At 44.1% G+C, this 21,392-nt stretch overlaps 1 protein-coding gene across 1 annotated transcript; it reads left to right on the forward strand.

Annotated features, from left to right (window-relative positions):
* Positions 1-1,328: 1,328 nt before the first annotated feature.
* Positions 1,329-20,567, forward strand: NYX (nyctalopin). The gene is made up of 3 exons (XM_019747841.3): positions 1,329-1,664; positions 2,018-2,096; positions 17,230-20,567. Exons 2-3 carry the CDS (start codon positions 2,075-2,077, stop codon positions 18,633-18,635), a joined length of 1,428 nt encoding a protein of 475 aa, XP_019603400.3. The 5' UTR covers positions 1,329-1,664; positions 2,018-2,074; the 3' UTR covers positions 18,636-20,567.
* Positions 20,568-21,392: the final 825 nt, after the last annotated feature.

The raw sequence follows: 21,392 nt of genomic DNA on the forward strand, positions 1-21,392 counted from the left end.
TACTTGTCTCCCCCAGTTGGAGTCACCGATGGATGGGACCTTTCCTCTCTCCTGAGAGAGTCTCTCATTGCTCCTTACTTTCCACTCAGGAGAAATGTCTGATTGCACAGGCAGAGAAGATCTTCCTCAGGGATATCCTTGGCCCAGAGCAACTGAAGGCAAGGGCGACCCAATACGCTGGGAACAAAAGTTGTAGGTGCAGGCAGGCTGCTTGATAGCCGTGTTTCAGCCTCTGGCTTACTGCTGGGGGAGGAGTGGAGGCTTCTTAGGGCCAAGGTTTGGGAGGAAGACTGCAAGGACGCCTCTAGCACAAGGAGAGTGCTGCCCACTGCTCTCACCTGGGCAGAGCAAACCCACGCTGGGGACAGCGACTTCATTTTGGGGGCTTCCTCCACCCACATCCTTACCCCATGCCCCACATGGTTTCCTTCTTAGCAGAGGTTATGACAAGTTCAGCCATATTTTGGCTTTCAAGGCCCAAATGGAAGCAAACAAAAATTCCCCAGGAAGCAGCAGTCTCAGATGCTTAGATTTATACCCAGAGCCCTTGTTGGGGGAAGGGAACTCCAGGCCTCTGCCCATCAGCCTGGGCACACCAAGGCCAGCGTGGCCAGGACATAGCAGGTTGCCATGGATACCTGGGAGCTTGGTTCCAGGAGAGCAGAAGGCCAGACCCTATAGCCAGGCCTGATGGATCTGCTGGGGCCAGAAAAATGTGGTGACACCTGAACTGCCTCCACCCCCTTGAGCAGACGCCCTCCACCACTCTGTCAAATCGAGGCTTTCCTGAGCTTTCCTGTCCATAGGAATCTTGTTCAAATGCAGATGTTGATCCCAGAGGTCTAGGGTGGGGGTGGGGCTGTTGATATTCCGAATTCCTAACTAGCTCCTCATGCCACTGCTGCTGCTGGTTGAGGGCCACACTCTGAGTAGTGAGGACTTGACTGAGTCCTGATGGATCTGAGAAACCCCAGTCAGGTTCTGAAAATTGCCCATGGACCTGCTGCCTTGGGTGGTGGTCAGCACAGCCTCAACCACAAAGCTGGGATTCTAGCCAGATTGTTGTGAAGGGCCCTCCCCAGTCTGTTTTGGATCATCCACCATCCAAAGGAAATCAGCAGCCTGCATTTCGGGAAAACATCATAATTTTAAGCTGTCCTCCGCTTTCCCCACCTCTCCAAGTTATATAACATGTCCTTGTTGAAAATGCTGATAACGCTATTTGGGTGTCAGGAAGCCAATTTCTGGCTGTATATTAGTTGGGGCTGGGCTGGGGTCAGGGCAGGAGGTGGGGTCTGAGGAGCGTTTAAGGAGAGAAAGGGGCTCAGCAGATGGAGAGGCCAAGGCCTGGGGATAAAGCCGATTGGTGTGTCAGCAAAATCTGTCACTGGCTTTTTTGATTCAAAAGGCAGACACATTCTTTCATCTCTGGTAATCCTCATCTGATACAGGATTTTCCTGCCATTAAATCTGTAGAAGGAAAAATAAGCGCTCAAACCTGCACAAACAAGTATCCCTACTTGCCCACTGCTCGCCACCCCCACCTTACTTCTCTGTTAGATGATTTTTAGTGTCTGTGGCTGCCTGACTTGGGAGATGGATGGGCTGGGGGTGACAAAGGGCACCTCGGAGGAGGAGCGGGACCAGGCAGATCCCCCAGGACGGTAAGTGACATTTGGGGACTATTCACTAAAGTTTCTCTGCAGAGGTTTTTTCTCTGTCCATTTTCTTGTTGGGCTGTCAGTGAGTCCATCTGAGTTGCTGTCGGGGTTTTAGCCTGATGAAGAGTTTCCAAACAGATTCAAGGTGTCAGTTTGCAGGGCGCTTCTGATTGGCTGTTGTTACTGGTTTTTCTTAAGCCAACACTAAGATTAATGGGGAGAAGTGAATGTGAAGAAGTAGAGGGGAAAAGCAGGGCAGTCAGGAGGAAGTATGGAGGGGTGAGAAAGGACCTGAGTGTCCTGGTTCTCCAGGGACCACTCCTGGGCACCTGGTGACCTGTGCTCTCTCCCCTCAGGTAGGGATCCCACAGCTGGGTGGTTCTAAGCCACCAGGTTCCTGAAAGGTTCACGGGATGCTGGTCCTGCTGCTGCATGGTGAGTTCCGAGGTCCATTCCTGTCCCCAAGCAGTCAGTTGCCAATAGGTGCAGGGGCGGGGAAGCCCATAGAAGATGCTGCAAGACGCGTGGAAACCCAAGGAGCGTGGCCTTCAAGTGGCTTCCATGAAAGCTGTACCTGGACACTGGTTCTTTGGATTAGGTTTCACTGAATGTGTGATTGTGGGGGAGGGAATGGAGAATGAGAGTGAAACAGTAGGTGGTGGGTTTTTTCGTTTGTTTACTTAAAAACAAAGCTCCTGAGCCAAATATATGAAATAATCTTTTGGTGATTTTTTAAATTCTAATTTCAGATATGAATTCATTGGTGTAATCACCAAAAACTACATGGTTTTCTAGTCACATTATTTTAAGCTCACTTAAAAAAAAATCCCTTCAAGAAACTATCGTCCTAAAGGAAGAAGAAAAAACGAAAACTGTCATGTTGGAATTGTGTGATTATGGTGTTGCAAATTTTTTTCCAAGTTCTTGTCCTGTTGTTCTGTGGGGTTTAATACAAAAAGAAGACTCGTTGCAAATGTTTTCTCACAGCACTATAACTCCAGGAGCTCAAATCTAACAGAGATACCCTAAGGAAAAGTCCCTTGTTAAGTTCTGCAGTAAATGATTCTAAACAAAGAATCTGTTTTTCTGACTGTCAGATGAATATAATTATTTGAGGTTATAACTACCCATGCAAATAGACCTCTGTCTGCAGTGCTGTCAGAGAAAAATTTTACCAGGTAATTCTGTACTATTATATATTTTTTTACTCTTTATTCTACTTTTTCAAAAAGGAAAACTTTGCTCTATTCAATGAATCAACAGGTATACACTGTACCTTCAATACACTCAAGGGATATTATGAGAGAGATGATTGCATTGACTTTGTCCTTGAGAAACTTACATTCTTTTATGGGAGACTCAGCAAATAAATGAGAAAAAACATTGGAACAAGGTGCAGGGAACACTATGATAAATAGACACGACTGCCTACCTTGAGGAGACTGCAAAGGACAGAGGTTGACATTTATATAATTACAAACAGCCAGCTCCTTGCCATTTCCCCTACCTAGAAAGTATATGAAGTTTGATTGACTCATTGGGACAGAATGTTTGCTTCCAAGAGCCAGTATTATTTTAAATGTGCATCAAAAACGCTCCTGTTCCTCAGAACGCAGACAGTGTTCACAGCCTGTGTGCTGCAAAACAGGAACTGCCCCTGCTGCAGGAACCAGAAATACATCCAGACTTCTTGTGACAAGTTGGAGAGCTTAGCGGTGACATCATTTGCTAACAATAGATGCACTTAAAATTAATGACCATCTCCACATCCCCTGGCACTTTAATTTAAAACACACTCAGCAGCACAGACAATATTCCTCTGACTACAAGTCACAAGAATTATGGACAACATGTTCCTGAGCAGGCAGGGATAGAGCTCTGCCTCCTCAACTAGAGAAAAATGACTTAGTGAGCCCGACAAAATGAATCAGATATGGCTCACAACAGAGTAAATCTGGGGCAAAATAGAAACAAATTCTTTGGATATGAGGGTCTCCTGGAAGGGCCTCGCCTCTCACCCCTCCCCCATATCAACCTCTTTCGGGTCATCCTGCTTCTCACAACATAATATCCCAATTCCTTAACTTGCTTTACAGGGTCCTTCACCAGCAACTTGCTCTAAACTGTGATTCTTTTTTTTTCAATATAAATTTTATTGGGGAATATTGGGGAACAGTGTGTTTCTCCAGGGCCCATCAGCTCCAAGTCATTGTCCTTCAATCTAGTTTTGGAGGGCGCAGCTCAGCTCCAAGTCCAGTCACAGTTTTCAATCTTTCGTTGCAGGGGGCACAGCCCACCATCCCATGTGGGAATTGAACCAGCAACCTTGTTGTTGAGAGCTCACGCTCTAACCAACTGAGCCACCTGGCTGCTCCTAAACTGTGATTCTTTAAAGGAGGCCAGGGTTTGTATTTTACTCACCTCATAGTTTCTAGAGTCTAAGACATAGTAGGTGCTTCATAGGGGTTTGTTTGTTGAATGGGTGACGCCACCCAGATTAGAACTGTTACAAAATCTAATAAAGGTCTTGCACCCAGAATATACATATACATGTACTTAAAAGCTCTTAAAACTCAATAGTAAGACAAACAACCCAATTTTTAAAACTGGGCAAGCAAATTTGAATACCGTGTTTACCCGAAAATAAGACCAGGTCTTATATTAAGTTTTGCTTCAAAAGACGCATCAGGGGGTGTCATCCTGAAAAATCATGCTAGGGCTTATTTTCCAGTTAGGTCTTATTTTCGGGTAAACACAGTAGCTATTTCATCAAAGAAGATATACAAGAGGCAAATAAGCATATGAAAAAATGCTCAACATCATTGGTCATTAGGGAAACGCAAATGAAAACCACAATGAAGTGGCACTTCATATCCACTAGGGTGGCTGGAATAACAAAGACAATAATAAGTGTTGGTGAGGATGTGGAGCCACTGGGACTCACACATGCTGCTGGTGGGAATGCAAAATGGTCTGGCCACTTTGGAAAACAATTTGGCAGTTTCTTCTGAAGTTCAACATCTACTTACCATATGACCCAGTAATCCGAGTCCTAGATAAATGAGAATTGAAAACACTGTCCACAGAAAGACTTGCACATAAGCCCTTACAGCAGCTTTAGTCACAATAGGTGAAAACTGGAAACAATCCAAATGCTCTTCAACAGGTGACTGAATACACAAATCGAGATACATTCACATAATGGAATGCTGTCAGCAATAAAAAGGAACTATCAACTGCTATTCGGAACCACATAAATGAACCCCACAAGCATGCTGTTGACTGAAAGAACAATTTGATTCCATTTATATGACGTTCTAGAACAGGCAAAACTAATCTATAGTCCAGAAAGCAGATTGGTGATTGCCTGGAGCTGAGGATGGGGAGGGGACAGCTGTCAAAGGGGCCTGAGGAAACTTTCTGGCTGATAGGAGTGTGATAAATAATGATTGGGTTGGTGGTTACATGGGTGTATACATTTGCTGTACTTACTGAACTGTACACTTCAAATGGGTACATTTTATTGTAAGTAAAGTGTACTTCAATCAACTTGATTTAAAAGGAAAAAGGAAAGCTGTAGGGAGAGAGCAGCTGCACCCCAAGGAGAACAAATCCCTCATTATTGGGACTCAAGCACTGTGGAATGTCAGTATGTGTGTGAGATTCATTGATGTCCTTGTAAAGATCAATAGCTCCTTCCTTTTGAGTGCCATGTAGTATTGCCTCACATGGTTGTATTCGTTTGTTTATTCACTCCCCATTGCTGAGCATTTAAATTGTTTCTAGTTTGGGGCAATCATCAATATTTAGGCCCCAAGGTCTTTTCTTTCTGGGGCCTTGTGTTCTACTCCTCAGATGGAACAGCTCTCCACCTCGAGATGCACAGAGACTTCGAGGCTGTCAGCAGATCTCCCTTCTAGAGACAAACTGACTTTTCCATCCCCAATGACTTGAATTAGTAGCCAGCAAAGCTAGAGCATGAATCCATGAGGCTTTCTTTCCTGTCACAAAAAGTGTGAGAAGCAACTTCTGGGGTCACTGTGAGGTCAGAGGCCACAGGATGGTCTCCCCAGTGCATTTCTGTTCCCCTTAGCCCATTTCGTTTTGAAAATCAAGCACTGGGTCTTGGCCTGTGAAGCAATTGCGGTAGCATTTGCCAGGAGTGGGAGAGGAATGGCTTGTAGAGCCAAAGTGACTGAACAGATTTTGCTGAAACCAGAAAATTGACCATATTTTCCCTTGCTATTTTGAATTCATGAGGCACAAGTTCTTTGAAAACAATGAAAATGAAGAAACACTTCAAACTCAGTCTGTGGTTGGAAACTCCATGAGTAACTGTTCTAGCAAACCTCAAGGGGGAAAGGCACATATTCAAAAAGCTGAGGGCCTATGAAGGAGAAATTCCTCAGCTGGTCTGCATTAAGACATCATTCTGTGGGGCATGTGAATCCAACCATCCTACATCCCTGCAGCTCGCCAGAGGAGGGGGCTGCCCAGTACACTGACCAGAGCACAAAAGCAGAGACCTATCTCTGCTGTTTGCCCAGAGTCAGGAACACCTTATAAAAATTTCTTTTTATTGAAGTAAAATTCGTATAACATAAAATTAACCATTTCAAAGTGTACAATTCGGCGGCATTTAGAACACTCACAAGGTGCAAAGATCACCTCTATCTAGTTCCAAGACATTTTCATCATCCCGAAAAGAAACCCTATACCTACTAAGCAGCCACGCCTCACTCTTCCCTAATCTACTAATCTACTTCCTATGATTTACCTATTCTGGACATTTCATATAAATGGAATCATATAATATGTGGCCTTGTACGTCTGGCTGCTGTCATGTGGATACACCACATTTTGTTTATCCATTCATCTATTGATGGACATTTGTTGTTTCCATCTTTGAGCCATTGTGAATACTGCTGCTATGAACATTTGTGTACTAGTATTTGTTAGAACACCTGCTTTCAAGTCTTTTGGGTATATATGTAGGAGTGGAATTGCTGGGGCATATGGTAACTCTATGTTATACCTCATAACACTGAATACCACACAGATGAATCCCATGTTTATAAAATTGGTCTACCTAAACCCTTGGTTTTTGACCTGGGCTGTACGTTGGAATCACTATGGAACTTTAGCAACGTCAATGCCTGGTTCTACCCCTGGATTCTGATGTAATTGGTCTGGTGTATGGCCTGGGCATTGTGAGTTCAGAGCTGGTTAAAAGTTCCTTGGGTGATTCTAATGTGCAGCCCAGGTAGAGAACTAAGCTAGACTCTTCTTGCAGTCTACTTGTAGTAATAACATCAATATTTTGACACTTGGTGTCTTGCTTTCCACTTGGGGGCAGATTTCTACATGGTCCTTGAAGTACTGGTCCCTTGGAGAGATTTAATCCTGTGATAACAGTTGGCTCAATGGAGCCTGCTCTTAGCTTTGGCCAATGCTTTCACAGCTGTTTCAAGCATTCCAACTCATCTCTTCCTCATAATTGTCTGCCTGTTACAGAAGAGAAAAATGAGATGCAGAAAGGTTACCTGAGGTTAAAGAAAAAACCCCAAACAAAAAAATCAGTATGAGAGAGCAGGGATGAAAGGCAGTGTCATCAGAGTTGCTGAGAGAACTAGAGTGAGAGGCCGCACCCTCAGGATGAGTGTTTCCAGACTGAATACTCTGGAAAGCCCCACATGTGAATCCTGGAGCTATGACAGAGGCTGGCTGAGCAGGGGCCAGTCCTAAGCTCAGGCCAGTCCTGCTGAGTTTCTCATCTTTCCCTCCTTACCTCAGACTGGGAATAAAAGCACTGAAGCCTTTTCAGATTTCCACATGGATCCTTCCCAAAAGTACCAGTGTGAGAAGAAAAATTGCTAAGCAATTGCCGATGAATTTGACCTTCTCTCCTCACAAACTGTGATCTTTATTTTAATTTGGTAAATGTTTTTCTGGGCAGAGTATTCCCATGGAACTCAGCTCTGGACAGCCAAGGAGATTTGTTTTTGGAATGATCACTGCTGATTCCAGGAGGGGCCACTTTTCACTTGGATTTGGAAAAGTCAGGGATGGCCTAAATAATTTTGAATTCAATTTTCTATATTTCCTGGCAAAGAGTGGTAAGGAGCTTCCTTTTGGTCGAGGGTCACAGCCTGGTCCTGAATTCGAGTAGTTTTTCTCTTTCAAGGTGAAGACTTCACATGGTTCTTCAGGGAAAGGGGGAGGGGCCAGAAGGAAATGGTATTCTAGAGATGAAGGGAAACTGTCTTACTCAGGATGTTGCTCAAGAATTTCGCTGCAAGCCATAGAACTCAATCTAGGTTACTGAAGCCAAGAAGGGGTTATTCGGGGATGTTAGGTGTTCCCAGATCTCCGGATTGGAGGCCACTGCCCAGAGCAATGCTTAAACCAGGTAGTGGGGCACTTCCACTGGTGACACACCTGGAATCATGCTGGGTGCCAGAAGTTCCACCATGGGAGCCTGAAAGCCAGATGCCCATGCCACCATCCTGGCCAGAAAATGGTTTCTGCCTGGTGCCTACTTCTGAATCCAAGTTTCGTTGGGTGTGTGTAATCCACAAAGCTAGGTCACATGCTTGGGTCCTAGCTGCAAGGGAAGTTGGGAAAGAAAGTTTGTGGTTTCAATTTTGTGGAGGTAGGACTTACAATGTAGAAAATCCTCTAAATGTAGAAAGAGTGCTTAAAGGGTGCTGGGGAGCCAGAAACAATGTCAAATGTCCACAACTATCAGAGACGCTTTGGTAGTAAGGAATAGAAATCCACTCATCCACGTAGATGGATTGAGTGGGTTTCAGAAATGGACACAGGGAAATGTCACAGAAACAGCCGTAGCAGGGCCTTATGGGAACTAGAGAGCTGTCCAGCAGCTTCCCACTCTCCCTGATCTCCATTTCTGATTCTCACATTGGAGCTAGTCCTCTCTCTGCACACCAGCGTTCTCACCTTGTCCTTGGCTCCTGCTCCCCTATAGCTTTGACCTGCATGTGGTTTTGGTACAAATCCCATCCCCAATGCCATACAGGTTGGTGCTCACATTATTTCACTGTCTGTTGCATGTTCACTGGGAGGGAATGAATCTGATTGACGCTGCTTAGGTCAAATGTTCACCCTCAGCCCAAACAGCTGTGGCTGGGAGGAGGCAGTAGAGACACATATGGGGCTCTAAGTAGGGTGTTTTTTCTTAGATGCAGTGGTTGGCAACAGCTGCTGTCCAACCATGGGAAATGAGAACCAGAAGGGCCCCAAAAGGTCAGGAAGTGCAGACCCTTCAATTGACAGTTAAAGAAGTAAAAGTTCAGAAAGGCTAAGTGTGTGGGGTGGGAGATAGTACAGTATAGTGGAAAGACAAAGAACAAATGTTGGTGTCATTTAACCACCTTGAACCTGTTTCCTCTTTTGTGAGAAGAAGAGAATAATACCTCACAGGATTGTTGGATTAAATGAAATAGTGTATGTAGCAAGCTTAGCCCTGAGCAAAGACTAATTAAAAGTTGGCTGTTATAAGAGCAAAAGAAACCCATAAAATTTGATGAATTTTAGTAGCGTCACACATGCTCATATTACAGGTAACATTCCTAAACTATGCCTTGTAGATATTTGCTGTCTTTTGAGATGGAATCCACATGTAGACCTGTTCTGTTGAGCTCCCACTGGCAACAGCTCTGTTCTAGGACTGCATATAAATGTAATTGTATAGTATGCACTCTTTTGTGTCAAGTTTCTTTGTTCAACATTAATGTTTTTGTTGTTTGCATCAGTAGTTTGTTCCTTTTTGTTGTTGAGTTGCATTCCATTATATAAATGTATTGTAATTTACTTCTCCCCTGTACTGTTGGGTAATTTCCAGTTTTTATCTATTATGAATAAGCCACTATGAACATTCTTGTATAATCTTTATGTGAACTTCTTTTTTAAATTTCTCTTGAGTAGAACTGCTAAGTCATAGGGTAGGCATATGTTTAGCTTTAATAGGCACTGCCAATGTTTTCCAAAGTTATTGAACTGTTTTTCACTCCCACCAATAATGTAAGAGAATCCAGTTATTCTATATCCTCACCAACATTTGGGGTTGTCAGTCTTTTGAATTTTAGTCATTTTAGTGGGTGTCTAGGGAAATCTCATTGTAGTTTTAATTTGTATTTCCCTAATGGTTAATGATATCGAGCAACTTATCATGTTCTTGATGGCTACTTAATATAGTCTTCATAAAGTGTTCGAGTCTTTTACTCATTTTTATTTAGTTGTCTTTCAGTATTCATTTGTAGGAGTTGTTTTTATATTCTGTACACAAGTCATATATATATTATATATTATATATATAATACATGAATTGTATATATAATATATATGTTATTCCTTTTCTTAATGCTATCTTTTTAAACAGCTTTATTAAGGTGTAATTGATATATACAAACTGAATGTATTCAAAGTATACCCTCATGAAACCATCAGCACAATCTGATGGAGCAACTGACCTAAAATGGTTCCCTGCCACATGGAACTGACCTAAAATGGTGGCCCCAGCGGAGAGAGAAGTCCCCAGCCTAAGCCCCGGCCCACTTCCGCATAGCCCCCTCCGAGCCACACCCCGAGCCAATCACCAGATGACACCTACCCCTTCCCCAACTCAAGGAAGTCCCCAGCCCATAAAAACCTGCTCAAAACCTTGCTAGGGGCTGTCTTTGGGAAGGATCCCGCTGAGCCCGCCGGCGTAATACAGCTGACTCTCCTAACTCTCTGAGTGCTGCTTGGGTTCTTTCTGGTCCTGGTATCCGTAACAAATCAAGATAATGAACATATTCATCACCTCCAAGATTCATGCCCCTTTATAATCACTCCCTCCTGCCCTACCCTGCCTCCCCACCCATCCCCAGGCAACCACTGATCTTTCTGTTACTATAGACTAATTTGCAGTTTCTAGAATTTTATGTAAGTGGAGTCATACAGTATGTCCTCTTTTTTATCTGGTTTCTTTCACTCAGGAAAATTATCTTGAGATTCATCCATCTTGCATATATCAGTAGTCCATTCCTTTTTATCACTGAGTAGAGTTCCATTGTATGGATATATCATAATTTGTTTACCCATTCAACTCTTGATGGATGTTTGTGTTGTTTCCAGTCTGGGGTTATTATGAATAAAGTTGCTGTGAACATTTATGCCAAGTCATTTGTGTGAACATATGCTTTTATCTCCCTAGGAGTAAAATGAATGGGTCATAAGGTAGGTGTATGTTTATCTTTTAAAGAAACTGCCACATTGTTTCCAAGTGGTTGCACCATTTTACATTCCCACTAGCAGTATAAGAGAGTCCCAGTTGTCTCATATACGCTCCAACACTTGGTATGGTCAGTCTTTCTAATTTTAATAGGTGGTTATTTTAATTTGCATTTCCCTGACAAATAATGATGTTGATCATGTTTTCATGTGTTTATTGCCTTCTGTATATCTTTTTGGTAAAGCGTTTCTTCAAATATTTTGCCCATTTATTAATTGAATTGTCTTCCTTCAATTAATAAATTCCTTATTGAGTTTTGAGAGTTCTTTATATTTTGAGTTTTTTTTTTAATGATTTTATTGGGGAAGGGGAACAGGACTTTATTGGGGAACAGTTTGTACTTCTTGGACTTTTCCAAGTCAAGTTGTTGTCCTTTCAATCTTAGTTGTGGAGGGTGCAGCTCAGCTCCAGGTCCAGTTGCCGTTGCTAGTTGCAGGGGGCGCAGCCCACCATCCCTTGCGGGAATTGAACCGGCAACCTTGTGGTTGAGAGCCCCCACTCCAACCAACTGAGCCATCCGGGAGCTCAGTGGCAGCTTAGCTCAAGGTGCCATGTTCAATCTTAGTTGCAGGGGGCGCTCCCCACCATCCCTTGTGGGACTCCAGGAATTGAACTGGCAACCTTGTGGTTGAGAGCCCACTGGCCCATGTGGGAATTGAACCAGCAGCCTTCGGAGTTAGGAGCATGGAGCTCTAACTGCCTGAGCCACTGGGCCGGCCCCTATACAAGTCTTATGAGATGTCTGTGGCCTATCTTTTTATTCTCTTTAAAAGAACAGAAGTTTTTAATTTTGATGAAGTCCAATTTATTACTTTTTACTTTTATGGTTAGTCTTTTCTTCTTTTTTTTTTGTCCTCAGAAATCTCTGCTTACCACTAGGTCACAAAGATACTCTCCTATGTTATCTTCAAGAAGCTTTATAGTTTTATCTTTTACATTGAGGTCTATGGTTCATCTAAAATGAGTTCTTGTGTATGGTGTGAGGTAGGGGTCAAGGTTATTTTTTATTTTCTAAGGATTGCAATATGTATCTTTAATTTATCATGGTCTACCTTGAATTAATCTTATAGCACTTCATGAATAATGTAAGATCCTTATAAGAGTGCAATTCAGTTTACCTCCCTTCTTATCCTTCATACTATTAACATATTTTTCATTTACATATATTATAAACTCCATAATACAGCATTATTTTTACTTTAAACAGTCATTTGTCTGTTAAACATTTAAGGTGAGAAAAGAGTAATCTTTTATATTTAGTGACATATTTGCCATTTCCATTGCTCTTCATTCTTTCCTGTAGATCTGATTTTTTTTGGGGGGGGGGAAGGGGAACAGGACTTTATTGGGGAACAGTGTGTACTTCTAGGCGTTTTGTTCAAGTCAAGTTGTTGTCCTTTCAATCTTAGTTGTGGAGGGCGCAGCTCAGCTCCAGGTCCAGTTGCTGTTGCTAGTTGCAGGGGGCGCTGCCCACCATCCTTTGCAGGAGTCGAACCGGCAACCTTGTGGTTGAGAGGACGCACTCCAACCAACTGATGCATCCGGGAACTCAGCGGCAGCTCAGCTCAAGGTGCCATGTTCAATTGTAGTTGCAGTGGGCGCTGCCCACCATCCCTTGAGGGAGTCGAGGAATAGAACTGGCAACCTTGTGGTTGAGAGGATGCGCTCCAACCAACTGAGCCATCCAGGAGGCAGCTCAGCTCAAGGTGCCATGTTCAATCTTAGTTGCAGGGGGCGCTGCCCACCATCCCTTGCGGGACTCGAGGAATTGAACTGACAACCTTGTGGTTGAGAGCCCACAGGCCCATGTGGGAATCGAACTGGCAGCCTTCGGAGTTAAGAGCATGGAGCTCTAACCGCCTGAGCCACCAGGCCGGCCCCTAGATCTGATTTTCATCTAGTATCATTTTCCTTTAGACTAAAGAATATGTTCATTTCTTGTGAAGATCTGCTGAGGGTTAATTTTCTTAGATTTTGCTAACTTGAAAGTATTTCTATTTTACTTCATTTGTGAAGACGTTTTCATTAGATATAGAATTCGAGGTTGTCAGATTTTGCTTTTCTTTCAGCATTTTAAAAGATAATTCTATTGTCTTATGGCTTCCATTATTTCTGATAAGTCAGTCATCATTTTTAGTGTTGTTTACGTAATGTGTCTTTTTTCTTTGGATGCTTTAATTTTCTTTCTATCTTTTTTTTTAAACTTTAAAAAGTTTATATGTATTTTAAGTGTGTTTTTCCAGGATCCATCAGCTCTAAGTCAAGCAGTTGTTTCAATCCAGTTGTGGAGGGCACAGTTCATACTGGCCCATGCGGGGATCAAACCGGCAACCCTAGTGTTACAAGCATCGCGCTCGAACCAACTGGGCTAACTGGCTGCCCCGATTTTCTCTCTATCTTTCGTTTTCAGCCACTTCACTATGATGTTCCTAGGTGTGTGTGTGTGTGTGTGTGTGTGTGATATTAGTTGGGATTTGCTGAGCTTGTTTTTAATCAAATTTTGAAAATTGTCTTCAATTATTTTTCTGCCATATTCTCTCTTTTCTCTCCTCTGGGACTCCAAATACATGCATTTTAATCGAATTGCTTGATATTATCCCACAGGTCATTGAAACTCTAATCATATTATTTTCCAATCTTTTTTCTCTGTGCTTCATTTTGGGTAATTTCTATTGACCTTTTTTCAAGTTCATGAATTATTCCTTCTGCTGCGTCTAATCTGCTATTATATATATATATATATATATATATATATATATATATATATATATTCTTTTTTTTAAATTTCAGACATTGTATTATTTCAGTCCTAAGATTTTTAGAGTTTCCATACCTCTTCTAAAATTCAATTTCCCCATGTTTTCACTCATATCCATTTGTTCCCTATAAATTCCTTAATAAATCCTTGTTTGGTAATTCTAACATCTGAGCTGTCTCTGGGCTGCTTCTGTCAACTATTTTTTTCCCTTTTGATAAGTGTCATGTTTTGCTGCTTCTTCGCATATCTAGTATTATTTGACTGTATACTGGATATTGTAGATGGTAGTTATAGTAACTCTAGATTCTCTTATCTTCCTTGGAGGAGTATTGAATTTAGTTCTGGCATTTAGTTAACTTACTGGCAGATCACTATGATACTGGTGAGGCTTGGTTTTAGGTTTTGTTAGGGTAGGCCTAATTCAGTTTTGCCCTTTGTCCTGGGAAATGGTCTTCATTCCTAAGGTGTGGTCCCCTGGGGTGTCAATGGAAAGCTCCAGGTATTTTTACAAGCCCTTTGTAAAAAGGTCCACTGGGTGGACCTTGAACTCTTAATCTGTCTCCCATTACTGGGAAATTACTGCAATCTCTGTTTAGCTCTTTTGGCCTTCAGTTCTTGGCTCCTTGAAGTCACCCCACACATACACACCTTAGGACTCAAATAAGGATGTAAGGAGAGTCTGTATTCCAACTTTGTGGCTCACTCTTTTCCATGTTTTCCCTTCTCAATTTCCAGCCACTGTGGCAGCTGTACACTCTGATCTCTAATTTGTAAGCCCAATAAGTCTCTTGCTTTCTGCTCTATTCTCGTGTGCAGTGTGAATCGAAAACACCCTGAGAGGAAAAGCCAGTTAAATGTGGCTCTCACCTAGTTTGCTTCTCTTCTTTTAAGGGTTGGATCTACTCTAGTTGCCTGTTTAGGTTTCTCTCCAGTGCCTTCAAACAATTAAAACAATTTTCCCCCCCAGAGTTTATACTAGCTATCAGCAGGGATATGAGTCTGATACAAGCTACTCTGCCATTTACTGCAAGCAGAACTCACCCAAATGTGTTATTATTTTTAAAAATTTTGTTTTGGTGCCCTGCTTTTCTGGATTATTAGGCATATACTTAGTCTTTAGATTGGGTAAGCTAATAGTGGAGTTTGGTTGTCTGTTTGGAGAATTTACTTGATTTAATTTAAATTTCACTAAATAATCCAGTAAATTGGTTATTCCTAATGGCTATCAAAGTTTCAGAGGCTGAAAATAGGTCTCTAATAGTGACAACAACTTGAGTGTTTAAAGTTTAAAAATAAACGTTAATTTATTTTCTGAAATAAGTATTGCATTCATAGTTCAAAATTTTAAAGGTAAAAAAGCTATACAATAAAAACCTCACCCCTCTTGTATGTGTTTAAAAAAAATTGGCAGCTACATTTGTGATTTCTTGAATTATACAACCAAATTGGTTGTATCCTGTCATAATCCCATGAATTCCTTGACAAAGAGTTTGTTTTTTAAATAAATGACATCCTCCAGCAGGAATCTTTACAGAGGAAGGCATGAATTCCATTTAATTCTGTAAACATTTACTGAGCCATATAGTGTGCCCAGAACAATGTTAGCTATTGTGGAGTAGAAACATGAGTCATATGGTTGAGAGTGCACTTCTGTTAATTAGAAAGGAGAAAAGAGTAGAATTAAGGACTATTTGTAAGGAAATCTGATGCTTTCTACTTGACCCAGTTGGAAGAGTTGATTGAAAAAAGCTCCGCCTCTGTCTAGCTGACGCCTGGACTTAAGGTTATAATCTTGGCCCTGTCTCTCTAACAGAGTGTCTCTCCAGGCCAGTAGCTGCCCTGTTTACAGCCAACCTCAGCACAGGGTCCATCCAAGAAACTTGGTGTCTAGTTCAGTTTTTAGGGGGAGAGAATAGCTAAGTCAAGATCAGAATATCGCAACAGTGTCAAACTAGCTATAGTTTACAGCTGAAGGGTTTCAAAGGGTTAAGTGTCCTCCAGCCATGTCTGGAAGGGCTGAATCCTATTTCCAGCCCCTGAAAAAACATGGAGTGCCTACAACGGATGTTCTGAAAAGACGCTGGAAGCTGAGCAAACCTACAGAGGCAGCAGCAAGCATGTTCTACACACTCCTTGTGTGGCCACACCTTCAGTTTCCCACGACATGCAAGGCAGGGTCATGTTTACATGGTGGGAGGGCCCAAATGGTAGGCCATGGGTGTTTGCTAGGAATTCGGGAGTGCCGCTGAGGAGGGGTAGAAATTATGACTAGCAGTGGTCAGGTTTATTATTTGTTCTTCTGCAAGAATTTCAGATTGTGCACACTTTACCTGTGAGCTGCTCCTGGCCAGAAAAATAAAACTTGTGCATCTTCCATGCTGCCTTTTCCATTGGAACTCAAGATGGGGCTTGGGACGGCTGGCTACGAAAGGGAGGCAGGCCATGCCATTTTGCTTTGTTGCAGGTGGCAAGCCTACTGGAGGGCTTTTGAAGTCTTTATCTGATCCTCCATTCAAACACTCAGAACAAAATAAATTTATAAACACCATTCTTTCCCTTGATGATGTAAAAAAAGTCCCTAGAGAGCAGGGGCTGGTGAATGGAAATTAACTGCACAGAGTCCACAGTTATTCTTTTGAGATGTATAAGAAGGTCATTGTCATTGATAGTTTATTTAGTATGCTGTCCTTATCGCTTAATTTTAGTGACAAAGAAAAAAACAAGATTGATAGGCTTTTCTTTCATTTCCAACTTTCTGTTCCCTAATACTCCCTTCTCTTGAGGCTTAATTTACTCAATGGGGGTTTTTAGGAATTGAATTTTTATGGTGGGAGGGATTAGATTAGCACCAATAGAAATATAATACGTTTAAATTTCCAAGTAGCCCCATTAAAAAGGTAAAAAGAAACAGTTGACATTAAGTTTTAATAATTTAGTTAACCCAATATATCTAAAATATCATTTCAACATGTAATCATATAAAATTATTGATGAGATATTTCAGCTTTTTTTTTGGTATTAAGTCTAAGATGGGGGTCTGTATTTTATAGTTACAGCACATCAATTTGGGTTAGCCACCTTTCAAACGCTCAAGAGGCACATGTTGCTAGTGGCTATGGTATTGGGCAGTGCCGGCCTAGCGTGTAGGCCACACTCTAGGGTGGGGTATCCTACACATGCAAACAACACACCCTCTAGGCCAAATTCTAGGAGAGCACAGTGATGATACAGGCAGGAGGGGGTTTAGAATGGGTCAGATGCTGTGATTCCAGCTGGGTTTTTGCCGATTGAGATAATTGGAGGCAAAGAGGAGGGCGTCGTGGGTGAGGAATCCTGTATAAGGCCTGGAAAGCGGAAAGAGGCCATTTGGAAGACGCAGCCATGCAGGAAGTATGAGAACTTGTGAAGGGCCAAATTCTGCCACGCAGACAGGTAGGTCACCTGTGGTGACCCCCTGGCTGACGGTTGTTCGTTTTTTGGTCTTTTCTCCCCCTTCCCCATCCCTACCTCTGCAGTGGTCCTCGGCCTGCCCAGCGCTTGGGCCGAGGAGGCCTGCACACGCACCTGCCCCTTGGCCTGTGCCTGCAGCAGCGCGGAACGCGGTTGCATAGTGCGCTGCGACCGCGCGGGCCTCCTGCAGGTGCCGGCTGAGTTCCCGTGCGAGGCGGCCTCCATCGACCTGGACCGGAATGGCCTGCGCTTCTTGGGCGAGCGGGCATTTGGCACACTGCCGTCACTGCGCTGCCTGTCGCTGCGCCACAACAACCTGTCTTTTATCACCCCGGGCGCCTTCAAGGGCCTTCCACGTCTGGCCGAGCTGCGCCTGGCGCACAACGGCGACCTGCGCTACATGCACGCACGCACCTTCACAGCGCTGGGCCGCCTGCGCCGCCTAGACCTGGCCGCTTGCCGCCTCTTCAGTGTGCCCGAGCGCCTCCTGGCCGAGCTGCCCGCCCTGCGTGAGTTCGCCGCCTTCGACAACCTGTTCCGCCGTGTGCCCGGTGCGCTGCGTGGCCTGGCCAACCTGACACATGCGCAACTGGAACGCGGCCGTATTGAGGCTGTGGCCTCCAGCTCCTTGCAGGGCCTGCAGAGCCTGCGGTCGCTCAGCCTTCAGGCCAACCGCGTCCGCGCCGTGCATGCTGGCGCCTTCCGCGACTGTGGTGCCCTGGAGCACCTGCTGCTCAATGACAATCTGCTGGCCACGCTGCCGGCCGATGCCTTCCTTGGCTTGCGCCACTTGCGCACGCTCAACCTGGGTGGCAACTCCCTGGGCCACGTGGCACGCGCCTGGTTTGCAGACCTGGCGGAGCTCGAGCTGCTCTACCTGGACCGTAACAGCATTGCCTTCGTGGAGGAGGGCGCCTTCCAGAACCTCTCGAGCCTCCTCGCTCTACACCTCAACTGCAACCACCTCACCGTGCTCACCTGGGCCGCCTTCCAGCCCGGCTTCTTCCTGGGCCGCCTCTTTCTCTTCCGCAACCAGTGGCGCTGTGACTGCGGCCTGGAGTGGCTGCGGGACTGGATGCAGAGCTCTGGGCACATTGCTGATGTGTCTTGCACCTCCCCGGGCTCCGTGGCTGGCCTGGACCTCAGCCAGGTGGCCTTTGGGCGCTCCTCCAATGGCCTCTGTGTGGACCCTGAGGAGCTGAACCTCACTAGGTCCAGCCCAGGCCCGTCCCCAGAGCCAGCGGCCACCACCGTGAGCAGGTTCAGCAGCCTCCTCTCCAAGCTGCTGGCCCCGAGGGCCCCAGTGGAGGCGGCGGCCAACACCACCCGGGGGCCAATCAATGCTTCGCTGTCCGACAGCCTTCTCTACGGTGGAGTGGGAGGCTTGGGCCACAACACCCCATTTCTCCTCCACTCTAGTCTCCTGCTCAGTGTGGCCCAGCATGTGATGTTTGTCCTACAGACAGACTGACCCTGCCACACTGGGGTGGCCCAAACTGCCTGGGCCAGTGGGGGAAATTTTAGTTAACTGGGCTCCAGGGTGTTTATGGTGGGGGGAGAGGAGAACAGAATGGGGGTAGGTGGTGAAAATTCCAGCAGAAGGTGGAAGGAACAGTTTGCCTCCAGAGATGGCCCTAGGAAGAGTACAACCCTGGGAAATGCCACACAGTGGGTGGGGTATGGATTTCTGCTCTGTCATATGGGCATCAACTGGAAAAGAGAAGCAAGAGTGAACATGGGACTTCCGGTGAGAAGGCTAGGAGTTGGGAGCTCCTAGGGCCTCAGGGCTCCACCCCCATCCCTTCCCCACCATCTTCCAGGAAACAGGGACTGCAGTGCCTGAATTAGAGTCAGTCCATTGGCTAAATACTAAGAACTGTGCTAGTTCTCTTTGGGCCAGGCAGCCCATTAGGCCCAATCCCTTTGTTTTCTACCACAATCCGCCTCCCCCTGGGCCTGTGGACACTAGGATCCAGAAAGGTGGACAGGACAGGAGAGAAGGGAAATGGGAAAGGGACTTAGACCTAAGGGGGTGGTGGTAGTTCCCCGTGTCTGAGAAGTTAGGAGGCAGTTAAAAGAAAGATCCATTTCATTTACTCCACAATGATTCCTAGGGGTGGCCTTAGGCACAAAGGAACTTTAGGGTAAGGTAGGGAAAAAAGAGGGGGAAGTATTTGAGGACAAATAAATTTGCAAAATCCTAAGATTAAACAAAAATGTTAAACAGGTTTTTCTACTGCCGGGACTTTTCAATCTTTCATATGCAAACATGCATTGTGAATCTCCAGGGAGGCCACAAAAATCGTCTTTTCTTAGTGTTTTGTGGAGAAGAGTATCCCTAAGACACAGAGATGCTGTTAGCAGGACAGGGAGTTTCCAGCCTGGATGATCCTATTAGGTGTGGAAATTATCATGGGCTGCACACTTTGGGGCTGACTGATGGCCAAGAGGAAAGGAGGCAGCCAGTGGGTGGGAAGCGGGGCTGAGAGATTTCTCAGGGTGGGAGTTGGCCAACTCTAAGTCCCCAGGCCTGAGTATCAGAGCACAGGCTGTATGTCTGCTAAATACTTGCTCAAACTGTTATCCATACATGGGGATTTTGACTGTATTTGTCAACATTCTGGAAATCCCTAATCTTAATGTCCTGAGTTCCTCTCACTGTATTTGAGGAGGTGGGTTTTCAGAGCCCACACAGATTTCAAGGTGCACTGAGCTGTCAGTTCTCCATGGTGACAGTATTTCTTTTGTGTCTCTAGGTAATATTAAGTATTAGAAATGTTGCAGAAAGCACCACTGAGAGCAAAAGTGTTCAAATGGGTTGTGACCATTAGTGGCCATCAATTCAATTTAATGGGTCACAACCGGCATTTAAAAAAAAAAAGATAAAACGCAAAAGTCACAGAGCATCACATGAAATATTATGAAAGTATTGTTTTGTGAACCTTTGCATTTAATTTGTATGCATTTGTTCAGATTATATATGTATGTATGTGTCTGTCTGGATTGCTGCATACAATCTGTATTTTATTGTGGGTTAGCATTAAAAAGTTTGAAAGTCACTAAGCTGGAGCATGCATGATTTTTTAAAACAATTTTTATTTAGAAAAATTTCAAACCTACAGAAAAGTTGCAAGAATAGTAGAATGAACACTTTGGCCATTCACCTAGGTTTTTCAGTTGTTAACATTTTACTGTATTTGCTTTCTCTCTCTCCTTATCATTATTATTTTTATTAACAGTTTCAGTTAGTTGCAAACATCATGACCTTTTACCCCTAAATACCTCAGCATGTATTTCCTAAGAACAAGGACATTTTCTTATCCACAATACCATTATCAAAATCAGGAACTTTATCATCAATATGATACAATTATTTAAAATATACTCTATATTGAAATTTCAACAGTTGTCTAAATGATTTTTTAAAAAAGATTTTATTGGGGAAGGGGAACAGGACTTTATTGGGGAACAGTGTGTACTTCCAGGACTTTTTTCCAAGTCAAGTTGTTGTCCTTTCAATCTTAGTTGTGGAGGGTGTCGTTCAGCTTCAAGTTGTTGTCCTTTCAGTCTTAGATGTGGAGGGCACAGCTCAGCTCCAGGTCCAGTTGCCGTTGCTAGTTGCAGGGGGTGCAGCCTACCATCCCTTGTGGGAGTTGAGGAATCGAACTGGCAACCTTGTGGTTGAGAGGACGCACTCCAAACAACTGAGCCATCTGGGAGCTCAGCGGCAGCTCAGCTCAAGGTGCCGTGTTCAATCTTAGTTGCAAGAGGCAGAGCCACCATCCCTTGCGGGAGTCAAGGAATTGAACTGGCAACCTTGTAGTTGAGAGCCCACTGGCCCATGTGGGAATCGAACCGGCAGCCTTCGGAATTAGGAGCATGGAGCTCTAACCGCCTGAGCCACCGGGCAGGCCCCTAAATGATTTTTTAAGCAATCGTTCTTTTTCCTGTGGGTGGAAAATGAGGTTCCTAGGTCGTGGCTTGTGTTCATTTGATCATACTTCAAAATTCTAAATCCGTAGATTGATTTTAATGTTTCAAAATGAATTAATTCTCCAAATGTCTTACTTTCCAAATGTGAGAACCAGATGAGGTCAGAAATGTTTGTTCAAACCATGTGTTGTGGCCATGGGAACTGAGTGAGGATCACGAGAATTGTGGAGACCAGATCTTTGCGTTTGGGTAACCACGGAAGCCCACGGCAGACATTCAGCCTGCGTTACTGAGG

This window comes from Rhinolophus sinicus, chromosome 18 (genome assembly GCF_057876585.1).
Source record: "Rhinolophus sinicus isolate RSI-liver-muscle chromosome 18, RSI-T2T, whole genome shotgun sequence".
Lineage (NCBI taxonomy): Eukaryota > Metazoa > Chordata > Mammalia > Chiroptera > Rhinolophidae > Rhinolophus > Rhinolophus sinicus.

Coding starts and splice junctions, on each gene's coding strand:
- NYX (XM_019747841.3), top strand. CDS start 2,075: ATGCTGGTCCTGCTGCTGCATG. Junction 2,097..17,229: donor GCTGGTCCTGCTGCTGCATG/GTGAGTTCCGAG, acceptor CTACCTCTGCAG/TGGTCCTCGGCCTGCCCAGC.